Below are 14968 nucleotides of genomic sequence, written 5' to 3'. Positions count from 1 at the left end.
CCAAAACAACAATTTACTACGAGTCTTTTATTCCATTGTATTTTCTATTATTTATAACAACGTAGCAAAGAATAAAGCGAACACGACACGGCCTCTTATGACGTAACAATGTCGGTTATTACGTCACAAATGAACATTTATCCACGAGTATTTGATTTCATAACATTCGTTTTAAGAATACGAGACGGTTTTTTTGTTTATTGTGACGTATTAGGTCCAGTATTGTTACGTCATTGTAAATAAAGCCTTAATTCACCAGCCAAAATAAACTCCACGTTTGGGTTTAATATAAACTAAACAATTTAAGCGAAAAATTTGAAATTACACCTCTTTTGACATATTTACAAATCAGAGAATTACCTAAAAGAAAATTTCACATTTTTGAATATTGTTTTAAAGTCTAAATTGGCTTTGTAGCCAGACTTTAAACAAAAGAAATCAAAAAAAAAACAGAATTGAACTTTACTAGGACAGAAAGCCTGAGAAAAAATAAACTGCAAGAAAAAGCAGTAAAATATGTGACAGGCAAAACAATTCGACAATTTTAAATCAAAATTTTTGCATCGAAAATTCGAAAATATAATAACTGAATGTTTAAAATTTTACTCTATTAAAAAAAAAATTTTAATTTGTAAATTTTTACATTTTTGAAAAAAAATTTTTTTTTTTAAATTTGTCATTTCAAATAAGCGAATAAAAAAAAAAAAAATATTTTTTACTAGTGTTGAGCAAAAAATGATTTAATTTTTAATCAAGCTCGTGGTTGGACGTTGTACCAATATCAGGTACAAAAAAAAACTAAAAATTGAACAGTTATCTAATATAAGCACGCTGTATTATTACCAATTAACCGTTCTATTTTCTTGCTACACTCTATTATACTTGATTAACAGGGGGGCTCTATGGGCAGAAAAAATTAACTAAATTATCAAATTTTTTTTCGTCGAAAATTTAAGTAAAAAAAATTGACTAAATTATTAAAATAATTTTTTTTGTGATAAAGTAAAAAAAAGTTTTTTTTTTAAAGCGAGGCGCGCGCATTTTAACAAAGCATTTTTACACCTAAACATATATCACACAATATACAGCAATCAACTTTAAAATATTAAACACACGATTAGCACCAGAAGCGAATATTAAGAATATTTAAACAACGGTGACGTCACCAACAACGTCATGACGTCACACGAACGGTCCTTTAACAAAAAAAACGCAAAAATAAATTTTAAAGCTCGTTTTAAAATGATAGCACTACCATACGTTGATGTAATTTATAACACGCACAATTTACAAGCTCGTTATACATCTTCCACTAAATATTCGCAAAAACTAATTTTATTTTAATTATTAATCGACATCTTACAACTAAATTATTATTATTATTACCACATCGTGTAAATTAACACAAATACTAAATCTCATGTAACTAGCCCTCGAATGTGACACTATAAAAAAAAAAAACGCGAAAAAAAATTACCCGCTTACTATTTGCAAGCTCTTGAAACGGAAATATTAAAGTCACGTGGTCTAGAACCCCGTGGTCGCGGAATCACGTGACGCGAGCGTGTGTGTAACAGCTAAGCAGCATTGTACAAAATAACATAATCCAGCTTGAATAGGCAGTAAATATCGGGATTTTCAGACGATGACGTCACAAATTACGACACCATTTATATGTGACGTCATCAATATCACAAAAAATCAAAAGTAGCCAAAAAAATCAAATAATTATAAACATTATCCTATATTACAGCTTTTTAAACTTTATAGCCATACTGTTAGGTGATGACGTCACCAGAACGTCAAATGACGTCACGAGTTAAGAGAACACGAGCCCCATCAGCTGGTAGGTGGTGATAGGGCGCACAAAGTGGTGATCTGTAGAGTGGCAATGTGGACAGGTTTTCTTGGAGCTATATTCACTGAAAAAGTCCAGCCCGGTTCGTACATCAACAACTGCGCCACCTGACGGAAAGTAAAATAAGTTTTGTTTAAATTAAATTGTGAAAAAATTTGATTTAATCTTATAGCTAAAAAATTCAAAAAAAAATTTATTTTGTGCAGAAATTTGTGCAACAATAACATGAAATGCACCCTGCTTTTTAACATCCCAGCAACTGGACTCAAACTCTAAAACCTAAAGCTAGTAACCGAAAATTCACAAAAATGCTTTTATTTTACACAAAATTAAACTTACAGCAGTTCTTGCAACTCAGACGTTGTTGACAGCATGGTCTTGCAGCAAAGATGTCGTACATGTATAGAGTACCTACGTAACAATATTGTTTACTATGACGTCATAAAAGAAGGGTTTGTTAAACTAACAATAGATAAATCACTTTCTCACGAGTATTGTAATTAACGAATTTAGCTAGTCGGTTAAATTCAATCCAAAACATACAAAAACAATACTTTAGCCCCAATTTGGGAGTTAATTTATTAAAAACACCTAAAGAGCTTGTCCCATTGGGTAAAGTATGTTACCCCATAAATAGTAACCCAAAATATATAGTAAAAAATTATTTTTAACCCCATTTATATAAGAGGTGATTTAAAAACATAGTTTTGGGGCTTTATTTAAGGGGGAACTGGGTGAGACCTAATAATCACCCATAGATAAATGGAAATAAAAAATTTTGGGTAGCCATTTATGAAGTACCAAACACTACCAACCGAAATAAACCAAGTTTTTTTTTACGCAATTACCCTCATAAATAAGGCTGAAAAATGTTTTTTAACAAACTCAATAATAGCCCACCAGCACATACAGTTAAAACTGGTGAATTTACAACAAAATTTAAAATTTGAACTCACCAAGTTGGTTAGAGCTCCCCTCCCATCTTGAGTTACACATTCTACAAACAATATTGTGAACACCTTCAATACATCTTGTACAAGCTGCATGGACATATTCGTGTTTGCCCTCGATCTTAATCTAATAAAAAATCAAAATATTTAAAGTGTAAAAAATACAAAAAAAATTTTCTTCAGCAAAAAAAAAATTTTTAAAAAAATAATTAAAAAAAGAAAAAAACATTTTTATTCCATTTTTTAAAATTTTTATCTATTCTTTATTAAATATAATGCTTAAAACTAAGCCAAAATGAATATAAAGTTTAAATATACATTTTAGAAATATTTAATTAAAATTTTATAATTCTAAACAAACAAAAAACACTTTAAAAATAAGAATTTAATTTTGATTTTTATTATATACTTTTGTCTTTGATTATATTTTCTTATATATTCCAGTAAACAACAAACAATTTTTTAAGCAGCATGAATAAATAATGAATCAGAGACTACGTTTTATCTTAATGTGTTTACCAATACATCGGGTATTCATATTAAGTGTATTACAATTACTAACAGTTACAAATAAATTTTGCCAAGTGCATTTATTCATTTTATAATAAAACACATTTAAAGTTAACTTTTAATAAAATAAAATTGAAATAATATTTATTTTGCTTTTATAAAGATTAAAAAAGTCATATTTTGGTATGAGTATAATCAACTACAAAAATCCATTTTTTGGGGAATTTTTTCGTTTTTGAAAAATTTTGCATTTTTTTTCTGCAAAAACACTTTTGCAATGTGGCAACATATTTTCGCTTAGCCAGATCACGTGACCACGGACACGTTTAAGCGCTAAATTTAAGCGGAAATGACGTCACGTCCGCGTAGTAGCGCTAAACTAACGACAACAAATCGAAAAACGTTCCAATAATTAACGTTACTCGTTTGCCGAGCAAATTTTGGAATTTATAAAAAATTTAAAATTTTATTACAATAATTTCAAAATTTATTGAAAATATTCAAAAATTAATTTAAAAAAAATTGAATAAGTCTTTTATTATTTTCAGTAGGTTTTTAATATGTTAGATTTAAAGTCATTTTAAATTAAATTTTGAATTCCCATACGCCAAAACCTTATAGAAAATAAGTAAACAATACAATCACGTGATCAGTTCTGGTATGTGTTGTTTTGTTGCAAAACAACGGGCTCATGAAACGTTACAAATAATATCCGAAAATAGAAATAATTCCCCTACTTTTTAGCTGGCTATTGCAGCTTTGCTAGTATTGTTTGCTTATTAATTAGAGTTAAAGTTTACCATATATGGTGTTTTTTATAAAATAAAAAAGAATTAAAATTTTTTTTTTTTATAATTTTTTTATGGTTTTAAGCGCCAATTTTTTTATTAAACTAAGTTTTGTAAATGTTTTTAATAGTAATTATGCCATGCGTTACTTAAACATCACACCAAAAAATGTATAATTAAATGGACTATAATCAAAAATAAATTATTTTAAAAATGTAAAAAAATTCTAAAAAAAATTTAGTTAAAAAATACCTTAAAGCAGTTTTTAGTGTTTCTTTCATTTTTCTCAGGACTCAAATACATTGTTCCATCCACTAATGGAAAGTGATCATAAACTGGCATATCCACTCCACACATAACACAGTTCATCTAAAACAATTTGCTGTTAGTTTAATATAATAAACTTAATGAAATATGATAAAAAAAATGAAAAATCTCGAAACAACATATTTATAATGCCTATAATACAGTTTGTTCAATATTAAAAGCCAAATATTGGATCATTTTTTCAAAAAAATTTATTATAATATGATAAAATTATCATTTGCTATATATATACTATTAGATAAAACGTACAAATTAAAGGTTTTATGACGTAATAATAATAATCCTTATGACGTCATACCTGTGAGCAACGCGCCATGCTCAAACTGGAAAGAATAAAGTTCCTCAAATCGTCGCTTCCATATCCTTCTCCTTCCATTTTAACATGGTACGGGTTAATGTTTTGACGGGGAAGTACCTCCTGTGAGAACAACGAATAATATCAATTTTTTCGAGATTTTTCGTATTTAAAAAAAAAATAATACAACCCAAAAATGGACAAATTTTTATTTTATTTATTTATGAAAAAGGTTTGTTATAAATAAAAATACCTCGAAGGTCGAAAAATCGAATCTTTTAGCGAAAGTGGTTTGTCGCATTGGAACCATTCTTATTTCAGGGTGGGTCGATTGTTGATTATTAAGCTCATTTGTAATCATCTAATAAAGTAAATAAATCAGTTTAAAGAAACTTTTATTTAAAAGTTATATTTATATACACATATATAAAGGATTTAGAATAGGGTAATCTAAAAGTTTACTTAAAAAATTAACTAAAAGAGTATTTATTAAAAAAACATTTAATAATAATTTTAAACTAGATTACTAAGATGCAAATTTAGTTAAAATGATTTTATTTATATATAAATTTGTAATCTAAATAGTTAATGTATATATATATATATTTAAATTTTTAAAGGCCAAAAATATTCTAAATAAATTAAAGATTTAACTAAGAAAAGGGTATTTAAATATTTATGAATATTAACTAAAAATTAATCTAAAAAAACATTTTTTTTAAACTTTTATTTTAAGTTATTAAAAATGTTGATACTTTTATCACTTTAAAGTAAAGACAGTATCGACTGAAATCAAACAAAGTGATTCATAGTTGATTAAAGATTGCGGACATAAATAAATAATGCAATCTAACGCGCTCTTGTAAATCAATAAAAATCAGATTCGTACCCCAATGAACTAACCGAAAACACGTGGTTGAAAACGTAAAGGAAATTAAGTTTTATTACTTCATCAAAGCACTTTTAGTTAAGCTTTAAAGCTGATTTTCAATGTACATGCTTACAAGAATATTATGTACTTGGTAAAAAAAACGTGTTAGATATATCTAGGGATATTTTTATGGTATTTTATGTGTTAAAATATTAAGATTTTTTTTTTTGAATTTTTGAATTTACATTAAATATAGAACTTTTGACATTGCCTATATGCATTTGACTTTTTTACAAACTGCAAATTCCCTTAATTAAACCTTAAAACACAAAACAGTGTACGCCAATTTCCTCTAAAAGAGAAAAACAGGAAATTCAATAATAAATAACAACAACAAAATAAAACCAGCGTAGAAAACACCAGCAAAATAGAACAAGTAATTTTGCACGTGGTAACAATTGTTCTAATCAACTATGGGTTTAACGTTTGGCACTTGGCAACAAATGAATTCCAATACATTAAATAAGCGCATGGTATTTTTTTAAAGATAAAATTCGTGCTGTTATGCAAAAGTAGTTAGCGACAATTTCCATAGCTTACAATAAGCCCGGAACTTGGAATGTTATGTTAAAGCAGTCAAATATGCGTACCAAGTAAAAAACAAATTTTTGCACTGTTTAAAAAAGGTCAAGTTTTTTTAACTCCTACTACTGATAAAAACGCACTGTTTGTGAAGCAGAAAAATAAAAAATTTATAAACAAAAGTCCTATAAACCTTATCAAGGCATTAATATTAATATAGGCAAATTTAAACCAAACATATATCAAATTTTTTTATAATAAAAAATAAAACAAAAAAAAATTATCTTACTTTTGAATTTTCGTCCAAACTCATCATTTTTGTGACGTAGTTATCCAGATTTCTCTTTTCCTCCTCTTCTTTTTGCCTCAGCGCCACCAGAAGCTGCGCGTTCGTGCTGTACGACTTCTCCTGCATGACGTCAGCAAATGATGACGTCATACCATTGCAGGCTTGAGAGTTGAAGCCTTGGAATTGTTGCTGCTCGTTAAAATTTAGCATCTGCTGAAACTGCGGCGGGAAAATTTGATTTTCTCTGAACAGAGCTTCGTTGTTGAACCCGTTGGTCACGTGGCCGTTGCCGTAGCAACAACCGTCGTCGCTCTGTGGAAGCGAAGGCAGGATCGAGTTAAAGCCGTCCTGCTGCTGGCCCGCGCTGTTCTGTCGTTTTTTCCACAAGTTGTCGATCAAAGCGGTCATAGCTTGAATATCATCGCTGGTGCATTGGTCCCTCTGTTGCTGTTGGGTCGTGACGTTGTTGTTATTAGCATATCCTTGCACGTAGTTTATCTTGTTGTTGATAATTTCACCTTCAGGGGACATGGGGGGCGAGAATACGTCAATGGGCGACGTATCAGTCGACGTGGGCGACGGGGTCAATGGCGGGGTGCTGATTGACCCATCGTCAGGCACCTCTGGAAGCGGTGACGTAGACGGGGCGTGTAACCCATTCGAGAACCCAAATCCGTTCCCGTTTCGGGGGTTGGACCCGGAATGGAACGAGAACCTTGTGTGGTGTAAAGGGGGTGAAAATACGTAGGGACCCATCTCTGATGTACCAGGGGAGGCACTGATGTAACCCTGATCGACCGAGACAACCGAGCTGGTCGAGTTGTGACGCATTCGGTTATCTTTGCTGAAAAAAAATGATTTTTTTTTATTTTATTTTTATTGTGTATTTATTTTTTTAAATAATGCTGAATTGCTTAAGCTTTTTTTTTGTGTATTCAATTTTGCTGAATTTTTTTAATTTTAGCAGTATTATAGCTCATAAAATTTTACAAAGAAATTGAAGTTAAAAAATAATTCGCGTAATTTTTTTTTCGTTTTAACCGGTCCCGCAAACTTTAAAAAAAAAATCTATATTAAATTTAATTTTTTTTAATTAAAATTACATTGATAGCAAAAAAAAGCCATTTTTTTTAAACTTACTTTGGAATCGGTTTGGATTTGGTTCGATTCTGAATCGCGTTGAAGCTTCCCAATGTTGGTAAATCTTTGTGCTTTCGTCTGTTCTTCTTCTTACTCGTCGAATCCTGCTCGCTCGCTATAAACAAAATATTTCATTATAAAATTATTTGTTGGCTGCGTTTATCTACTTAATGCTCTAATTAGAATTTTAAATTGGTTATTAATATTGTAAAGCTCTAAAGAAGAATATTTAATTACGTTTAACACTGAGTAATCGATTTTAATTTTTTGTGATATTTTCGTAAATTTATATTTCATTTAGTAAATTTACATTTTTAACAAAAAGTAATTAAAAATATTAAAATTGTTGCAAAAAAATTAATTCTGTGATATATAAAACAAGACAAAATTTAAATTAAATTGATCAAAAATAAACGATATTACACCAAAAAAAATTTGAAAAAATTGTTTTTACCTGTGCATGTGGTTTCTTCGTGAATAGCAACCCAGTCCAAATCCTTCCTTAAATGTCCATGTTTACACTGGCATAAACAAGCCCTGTAAGCTAAATCGTAACCTTTCTTAGTCCACAAGTTCTGCCTACGTTGTTTATCTGACCAACTTCTAGCTCGACCTAAGTCATGAAAAACATCGTCCATTAACATTTTTGTGCAAGTAGATTTTAAATCAGACCTATGTAGCCTATATAGTAGACTATAGCTTTCTTTTTATTATGAAAATGAGAGCCATTGCGCATGCGCGCGCCGGCAAAACATTAAAATGAGAGAGAGAGGTCAGTTTAAGTCGGGAGTCCAGTTTTTGATTTAACGTGGTCACGTGATCGAACCCGTATGACCGACGGTAATAATAAAAAGCAATTTGCGATACTTGGTTAAAATGCATTAAGGGTTACATGACAATTTCGATTAGGACTGGCGTAAGTATTAAGTAATCAACCTAATTTACAACCAAACAAAATAGATTGAATATAGGAAGCTAATTTTGTTTTAAAATTACCTTTTTAACGATAAAGTCTTTAAATAACTAACTGTTGGAAAATCCTACTTTAATTGCATTAAAAATCAAATCTTAAACAATATATTCACTGAGTATTACCAGAATATGTTGTAATTTAATTATCGTTCACCATAATGTCGCAAAAACATGTAATTTTATATATTTATTACGTAAAAGTCACGAGGTATGAAGATTAGGTAATATATTGCAAAATGGTCTGTTTAATTTCGCAATTAGTCTGTAATACACTTAACATATTAGTATATTTAGTTATTCACTAATCTAACACCTAAATATAACGCTATATGACCTATTTATACGTACTTAAAACATATTTCTAGTTCTAGATTGCTTTTGCAGCGATGTTCGGTTAAATCTTGCATTATTTTCGATTTCCTACTGCATTCGTATTACTTGCCTTCGAATCGCTATTGTTATTGTCCGATTTACGAGAGAGAATTATGACGTCACAACGGCTACTTGGTTCAAACGAGTTCGAACCGGCCATTGCGGAGCGAGGGCAAATGAGTTCGAAAAACAAAATCAAAACAACGAGCGAGAGAGATATAGGGTGTAATATTTTTGTTTAACTATTATAAATTTTTCGAATACAAACCGAGTTGAACTGGCCAAATTTATCGAAAACAAATTATTTTTAGGCTTTTAAAGCGGTTTAAACTAAAATTAAACCGATTTTCAGTCAATAATTACTACATTTTCGATAATTAATAACATCTTGGGTTATTTTTAGATAATTGAACGTAGTGTCCAGTATATAAAAGTATAAATTATTGAACAGACGTGTAATTAAACGTAAAACAATAATATTTTGAAACCGTAAAATGACAGTGATTAAATCTATCAAGATATTGGGATCAATAATATATTAATCATCAAAATAGATTAGACCTTTTTACATTTCTGGTCTTGCAAAAAACAACCAAAAAATGCTGCAATTCCAAATTTACATTTAGGACAATTGGTATAAAAAACTAGCAATTTTTGCACACGAAAAAGCTTATTTCCGTTTTTAGGCTTTTTTTACTATATATAGCTTTTATGAAATTTTAAAATAGAATGTCACATTAGACAATGGAATTGACATTATAAGTTCGATGACTTTATTAGATAATATTTTGTCATAGTACCTATATATACATATTGATTATATGTCCTAAAGTTGTTAAATACAAATATTGCGAAGTAAATTTTAGCCAATTCGGAATAAAAAAGAATTTAACAAAAAATAGTGTTTTGTTAAATGCCATAATTAAAAAAAAATTAAATATAAAAGCTTATCAATAAAACTTTTGTTAAAATTTTAAAATCAAAATAAAACAAAAACTAGACCAAAACAATGAGCAGCATAGAAAAATTCGCCAGACCACGATATCGCTATATTTAGATCGTCTGTAATCGTCCAGACCACGTGGTCTAAGCGCGGCATCACAATATAACAACTTTTATATATAACAACTTTTTTTTATACGATAGAGTTACTACAAATGGCTATACTATGGTATTTACTCTTTTTTTTTCTACGTGCGGATAGTCAGGTAGTAATGGTATGTTATGGCGCGCATATTTACAGAATTGTATGTTACAGTTTGGTAGGGTGATCAACAAAAATAAAAACAAGATTATTTAAAAAACAATATTTTTAAAAAAAAATTTTAAATTTAAAATTTTTTTAGTTAAGAAGCATAATTTTTTTTTATTTTTAAAATATCTAGATTTTAAACCTTTTAATTTTCTATGTTATTTAAATATTGAAACATCTTAATCTATTCCCTACTTGAAGTATTTGGCTATTGTCTAAATAAACACACTTAATCTATTTGCGGACTTAGTTAAACATTGGCAAAATTTAATAGTAAAACGATTGTTTTTGTAATTTGTGTTTTCACAATACATTTTTATCGGTCTAATGGACCATAACATATTATATTATATATATAGTGTATTGTTAATCTATATACCAATAATACAATTAAATTTACCTATTCACAAGTAACTAGAGTATGTTTTAATTCAAAAAATTAATGCTAAAAAAATCCCTTATATACAGAATACTACATATTTATTAAGGCCTATATTGGAAAAAAACAAAAAAATTACCATGTGATCTCAGGTAGTTCAGGATGCTTTCTTCCCAATGATTAAAACAATCAAGATGCATAAACTGACTTGCTGTACAAGAATCATAATTGCAGATCAACTTAACCAACTAAAATATCAAAATTTAAGAACTGAATTAAACTCGAGCTTAAATTGTGGTTGTAATTGCATAGTACGTTAAGTACACACTTAAAAATGGGACATATTTTAATTGGCGGAATTTTAAATTCTGTGAAATCACGAAAAAATGTCCAGGTATAAGTATAGTAAGGTAATATGGGGTTAAAAAAATTGAAATTATCCAATAAAGTAATCACAAAACAATTTTGAGTTTTTGAAATTTGTCAAAATTCTTACATTTCAATAGGAGATTTTAGTTACCAAACCCATTATATACATTTATACATACTTACCAAACCCTTTTACAAGTTAACCTTGTCACAAAACTTGTTACACATTGTCTTAGGTATTTTTTAATACTTACAGAAGCTTCAGCAGCAGCGGAATCAGGGCCAAACGGACATCCAGCAGGGAAGCAACATGATTTTAGTGAACAATTTTCGCTGCTGTCCATTGATGAACCAGAGCTAGAGTTTGACGCACCTTAAACAAATTATTTTATGTTGTGGTTAGGTTCAAACTGATAAGCTTGAATAAATGTAAATAAACATGTTTAAAACTTGTTTTTTAATGATATAATTTGATAGATAGATAGTAGGGTAAGGGCTAGATAGTTTGATAACTCCGAAAGATGCTATTTACATATTATAAGTTATCATACTTGCTTTTTATAAACCTTATTTAAAATTTTAATAATTTTGGTTAACAACTACAAAAAAAATTTAAAGAATATGTTTTTACCACTGTTTGAAGCTAGATTCTCCTTATTTTCTTTGCTTTGCAAACTTGAGCTAGGTGTACAAACATTTCCAGTCGATTTTTCGCTGTCTTTTCGATTTCTTTTTCCTGGCATTTTGGCTTTTAGTTAGTCGCATTGAATAGAAATAATTAAAAATGAATTGCCTAAGAGTTAGATACTAGATGTACGCTTTAAAAACACAATTGACTATTTTCCTATATTATCTGCAATGTTAAGTTAGATATATGCAATGTTATACAAAAAATGCAGACTTGATTATTATATTACTGTTTATAGCATATTTAAAATAATATTTTATGTGAATTTTTTGCAAAAAATTTAACCAAACTGCTATTTAAAGGCTTTAAAATATTTTTTTTAATCGTTTATGTATACTTAGAATTCTGCTAAAAGAGTAAAATTAATAATTATAAATTACCCTAAAACATAAAAGCATATTAGTCGGCATTTAATCAACTGCTCTTAAAATGTAATTGAAACTTTAAACTTGTTAAAAAGTCCTTAAAATTGCCTATTCACAAAACCATTGCCGTCTCCAAACTGGCCATGCCGTTCTAGAACTTGTTTACGTCGTTCGGTATTTTTTCACTACAAGAGAGAAACACTTCTATTCTCTTTTATTATGTTTCGGAGACCAATCAAAATGCGGCATTTTAGCAAAGGCTCTCTATGAGAAAAAAACACAAACGCTATTCATATTTAGTTTGCTCACTTAAAGCACACAAAAGTTTATTTAAATACTTGAGTATTATAAATTACGAGAATTATAAAAGTGTTTACGATCCATAATATATAAAAATCGTAAAAAATGGAGTAGTTTTTTGTCGCCTAGTCGGAAAGCTAACTTCAAATATTTGATCAGGAAGGGGGGCGTGTCTAAACTGAACGCTAGTGAACCTGTAGATATCACGCGCTGAGCGCATGAACATTTCGTTTTTTTAGGCAATCACATAGTTTTGTTGTTTGTGCAAAACCACTATATTTGGTTAATTATTTCCCAATAAACATTGAACATTTATGTGTGGTATAAAGCTAATATTTAAAACAAATTTCGGACAAAATGTTAAACATAATATTAAACAACTGTTTTTTAACGATGTTTGTGCAAATATAAAAACTAAATTGTACATTTTGCATGCAGGATGTTAAAATATCTAAAAAATCTTTTGTTTTTAAACAAGTTATTTCAAAACCCAATTAAAATAATTTTCCTATCAAAGCATATGGTATATCTGCTAACAATAACATTAAGAAAAAAGAAAGAAATACCATCTTAAATCAAAATTTAATACTTGAGTGATAGACATATTTTGACTGCTGACTTACTCTCTTACTATTATCCCAGCTATTCAGTAAAACGAGATTTAAAGAGAAATAATTTTCTCAAACAATATTATGATATCTTGACCACGTGTTTTCGTTTCACGCTCGAGTAGTTACGATATGACGTACGCTGAAATACCTCACGTAGACAAAATTGTCGGATAAGATATTTTTGGTAAATAAGTAAATTAAGAAATATTACATAAATTTTTTGCCAAAATTTGAATGTTTTGTCGAATAAATGGGCTAACTTTACTGAAAATTTGAATACGTAATACACTTGTATTGTTTAGTCATAATACATGTACTTTAATACTTAAAAATGTTAATTTGAATTTTTTTAAAAAATCTGGGCTTGCCAACTTAAAAAAAAATGATATTGTTGATTTGTTTATGGCAACAAAATGTCCTTCAATCCGTACTTGCATTTTTATCGTGGAGTATACTGCATTGGTTTTTCACATTTAGCCTAAGCCACATCACAGTCACAGGGCATATTGGAGGCTGCTGCGAAAGGAAGGGTGCTAGAATAGTCGGGCCATGTAACCAGCAGATGGTGGAGTCAGTCAGAACTTTATTAGATTTTACGCACAGTCTGGTGATACCAATATGGTCAATGTTTTTGCTGGGGAGCGAGCAATACGACATCGAAGCCCATGCGTTTCTGTACATCACTTCGCTGGGCTACCACTCTTACGCCACCTTCTGGAACATGAAAGACGTAACGCAAGCTAATAGTGAAACCACACATTTCCATCAACACGGAAAGCCAGTTAACTCGCAACGCTCAGCAATGTTTCGGCTTGTTCAAAGCATTTTATCGGTGTGTTTAGTAGTCTGCAGCATGCGCGCTATTTCAATGGAAATGGCAAGATGGCGAAACCAAGTCGTACCTCTTCTGCTGGATCTACATCCCAGCTCGAATTGGAGTCACAGACCAACTAATACACAACGGAAAGCACTGTCGCATCATTTACTGACTAAATCATCTGACATCACATGGCTTTTGACTCTCTTTCTAGCAGTCCACGAAGCGCCAAACTTATTCTCAAACGGTTTAAGATTATTTAGGCTTTCTACTTTCACTAACTCACGCGTTAAAGAATCCACGTGGACAGATGAAAGAGCAAACGCTGCTGCTTTGGGTGCAGCAGCTTGGCGCCGTGAAAAGGGATTGAATATTCATAAAGAGCCAGCATTTTTACATCAACATGGGTTAGAACGGGCTCTAGCTGCTGCTTACCGCTTTACATTTGTATTTGTACGCACAGTAGGCGGATTTGCAGCTTTACATCATATACTAAGTGTTGCAGCCTTAATAAGAGACACCTCATATGTTACTGCCGCCCTGTTGCAGTACGGTGTTGCTTTATATATTTGTGGAAGCGTTATAACTAAGGCTACTAATATCTGGAAACAGGAAAAAGAAACGTTACCGCGCAAAAGTTTGTCTTGGCAAATAGCGCAAACCATGGATGAAAATTTATACTGAATAAACATTGGTTATTGACATTTAAAAATAAAATCCAAAATTCCAAAGTCAAGTTATAAAATTTTTAAAAGATATTTTTCCAAACACACGAGTTAAAAAAAATTGTAACTTTATCAAATTTTTTTTATAATTAAAAAAATTAAACATAATAGATTATATCAGTTTTAGGCAATAACAATAAAAGAAAAAAATAATCCTTTAAATTAATTTGGCATTTTAAATTAGATATATCCTTCCTGTATTAAAAAAAATCAAATCCTTATTAAAACTACAAATCAAATTTTATTATGACGTCAGATATCACGAGTCGAACATTTTGTTAATCTTTAATCCTGAATCACGTGACATGCATTTGTTCGATAAATAAATATAATGTGTCAACAACCAACATGCAGCAAGTAGAGTTTGTGATACACTAAAAATACAATTACAGTAAAAATACAGCAATTTTTGTTTTATAAAAATATCTATAACTCTGAAATTTGAATGAAGATTTCAGTAATGCAGCCTTGCAAGACCAATATATAAAATAAATATGATATGATATTG

General features: G+C 29.8%; 2 protein-coding genes across 2 annotated transcripts; one reads left to right on the top strand and one right to left on the bottom strand.

The window, feature by feature from the left end:
- Positions 1–23: 23 nt before the first annotated feature.
- Positions 24–11803, bottom strand: LOC145747650 (headcase protein homolog). Its single transcript, XM_082564900.1, has 12 exons — positions 11586–11803; positions 11209–11327; positions 10725–10833; positions 8065–8223; positions 7611–7725; positions 6471–7314; positions 4982–5089; positions 4732–4851; positions 4359–4475; positions 2815–2935; positions 2198–2269; positions 24–1965 (listed from the first exon to the last, which is right to left on the bottom strand). The coding sequence occupies exons 1-12, from the start codon at positions 11695–11697 to the stop codon at positions 1820–1822; spliced, it is 2142 nt and encodes a 713-aa protein (XP_082421026.1). The 5' UTR covers positions 11698–11803; the 3' UTR covers positions 24–1819.
- A 1497-nt stretch (positions 11804–13300) lies between these two features.
- Positions 13301–14419, top strand: LOC145741799 (uncharacterized). Its single transcript, XM_082559454.1, has one exon. It carries the CDS (start codon positions 13301–13303, stop codon positions 14417–14419), a length of 1119 nt encoding a protein of 372 aa, XP_082415580.1.
- Positions 14420–14968: the final 549 nt, after the last annotated feature.

Source organism: Corella eumyota, chromosome 1 (genome assembly GCF_963082875.1).
Source record: "Corella eumyota chromosome 1, kaCorEumy4.1, whole genome shotgun sequence".
Taxonomy (NCBI): Eukaryota; Metazoa; Chordata; class Ascidiacea; order Phlebobranchia; family Corellidae; genus Corella; species Corella eumyota.
Note: the sequence above shows the minus strand (reverse complement) of the source record. Positions and strands in the feature narration are given on the sequence as shown.

What these genes read in the sequence shown, in the direction of transcription:
- LOC145741799 (XM_082559454.1), top strand. Translation starts at nt 13,301, where the DNA reads ATGATATTGTTGATTTGTTTATGGCAACAAAATGTCCTTCAATCCGTA.
- LOC145747650 (XM_082564900.1), bottom strand. Translation starts at nt 11,697, where the DNA reads ATGCCAGGAAAAAGAAATCGAAAAGACAGCGAAAAATCGACTGGAAAT. An exon ending in CGAAGAAACCACATGCACAG is followed by an intron (nt 7,726 to 8,064) that starts GTAAAAACAATT and finishes TTTTGTTTATAG; the next exon opens with CGAGCGAGCAGGATTCGACG. An exon ending in TCGATTTTTCGACCTTCGAG is followed by an intron (nt 4,852 to 4,981) that starts GTATTTTTATTT and finishes TTGTTCTCACAG; the next exon opens with GAGGTACTTCCCCGTCAAAA.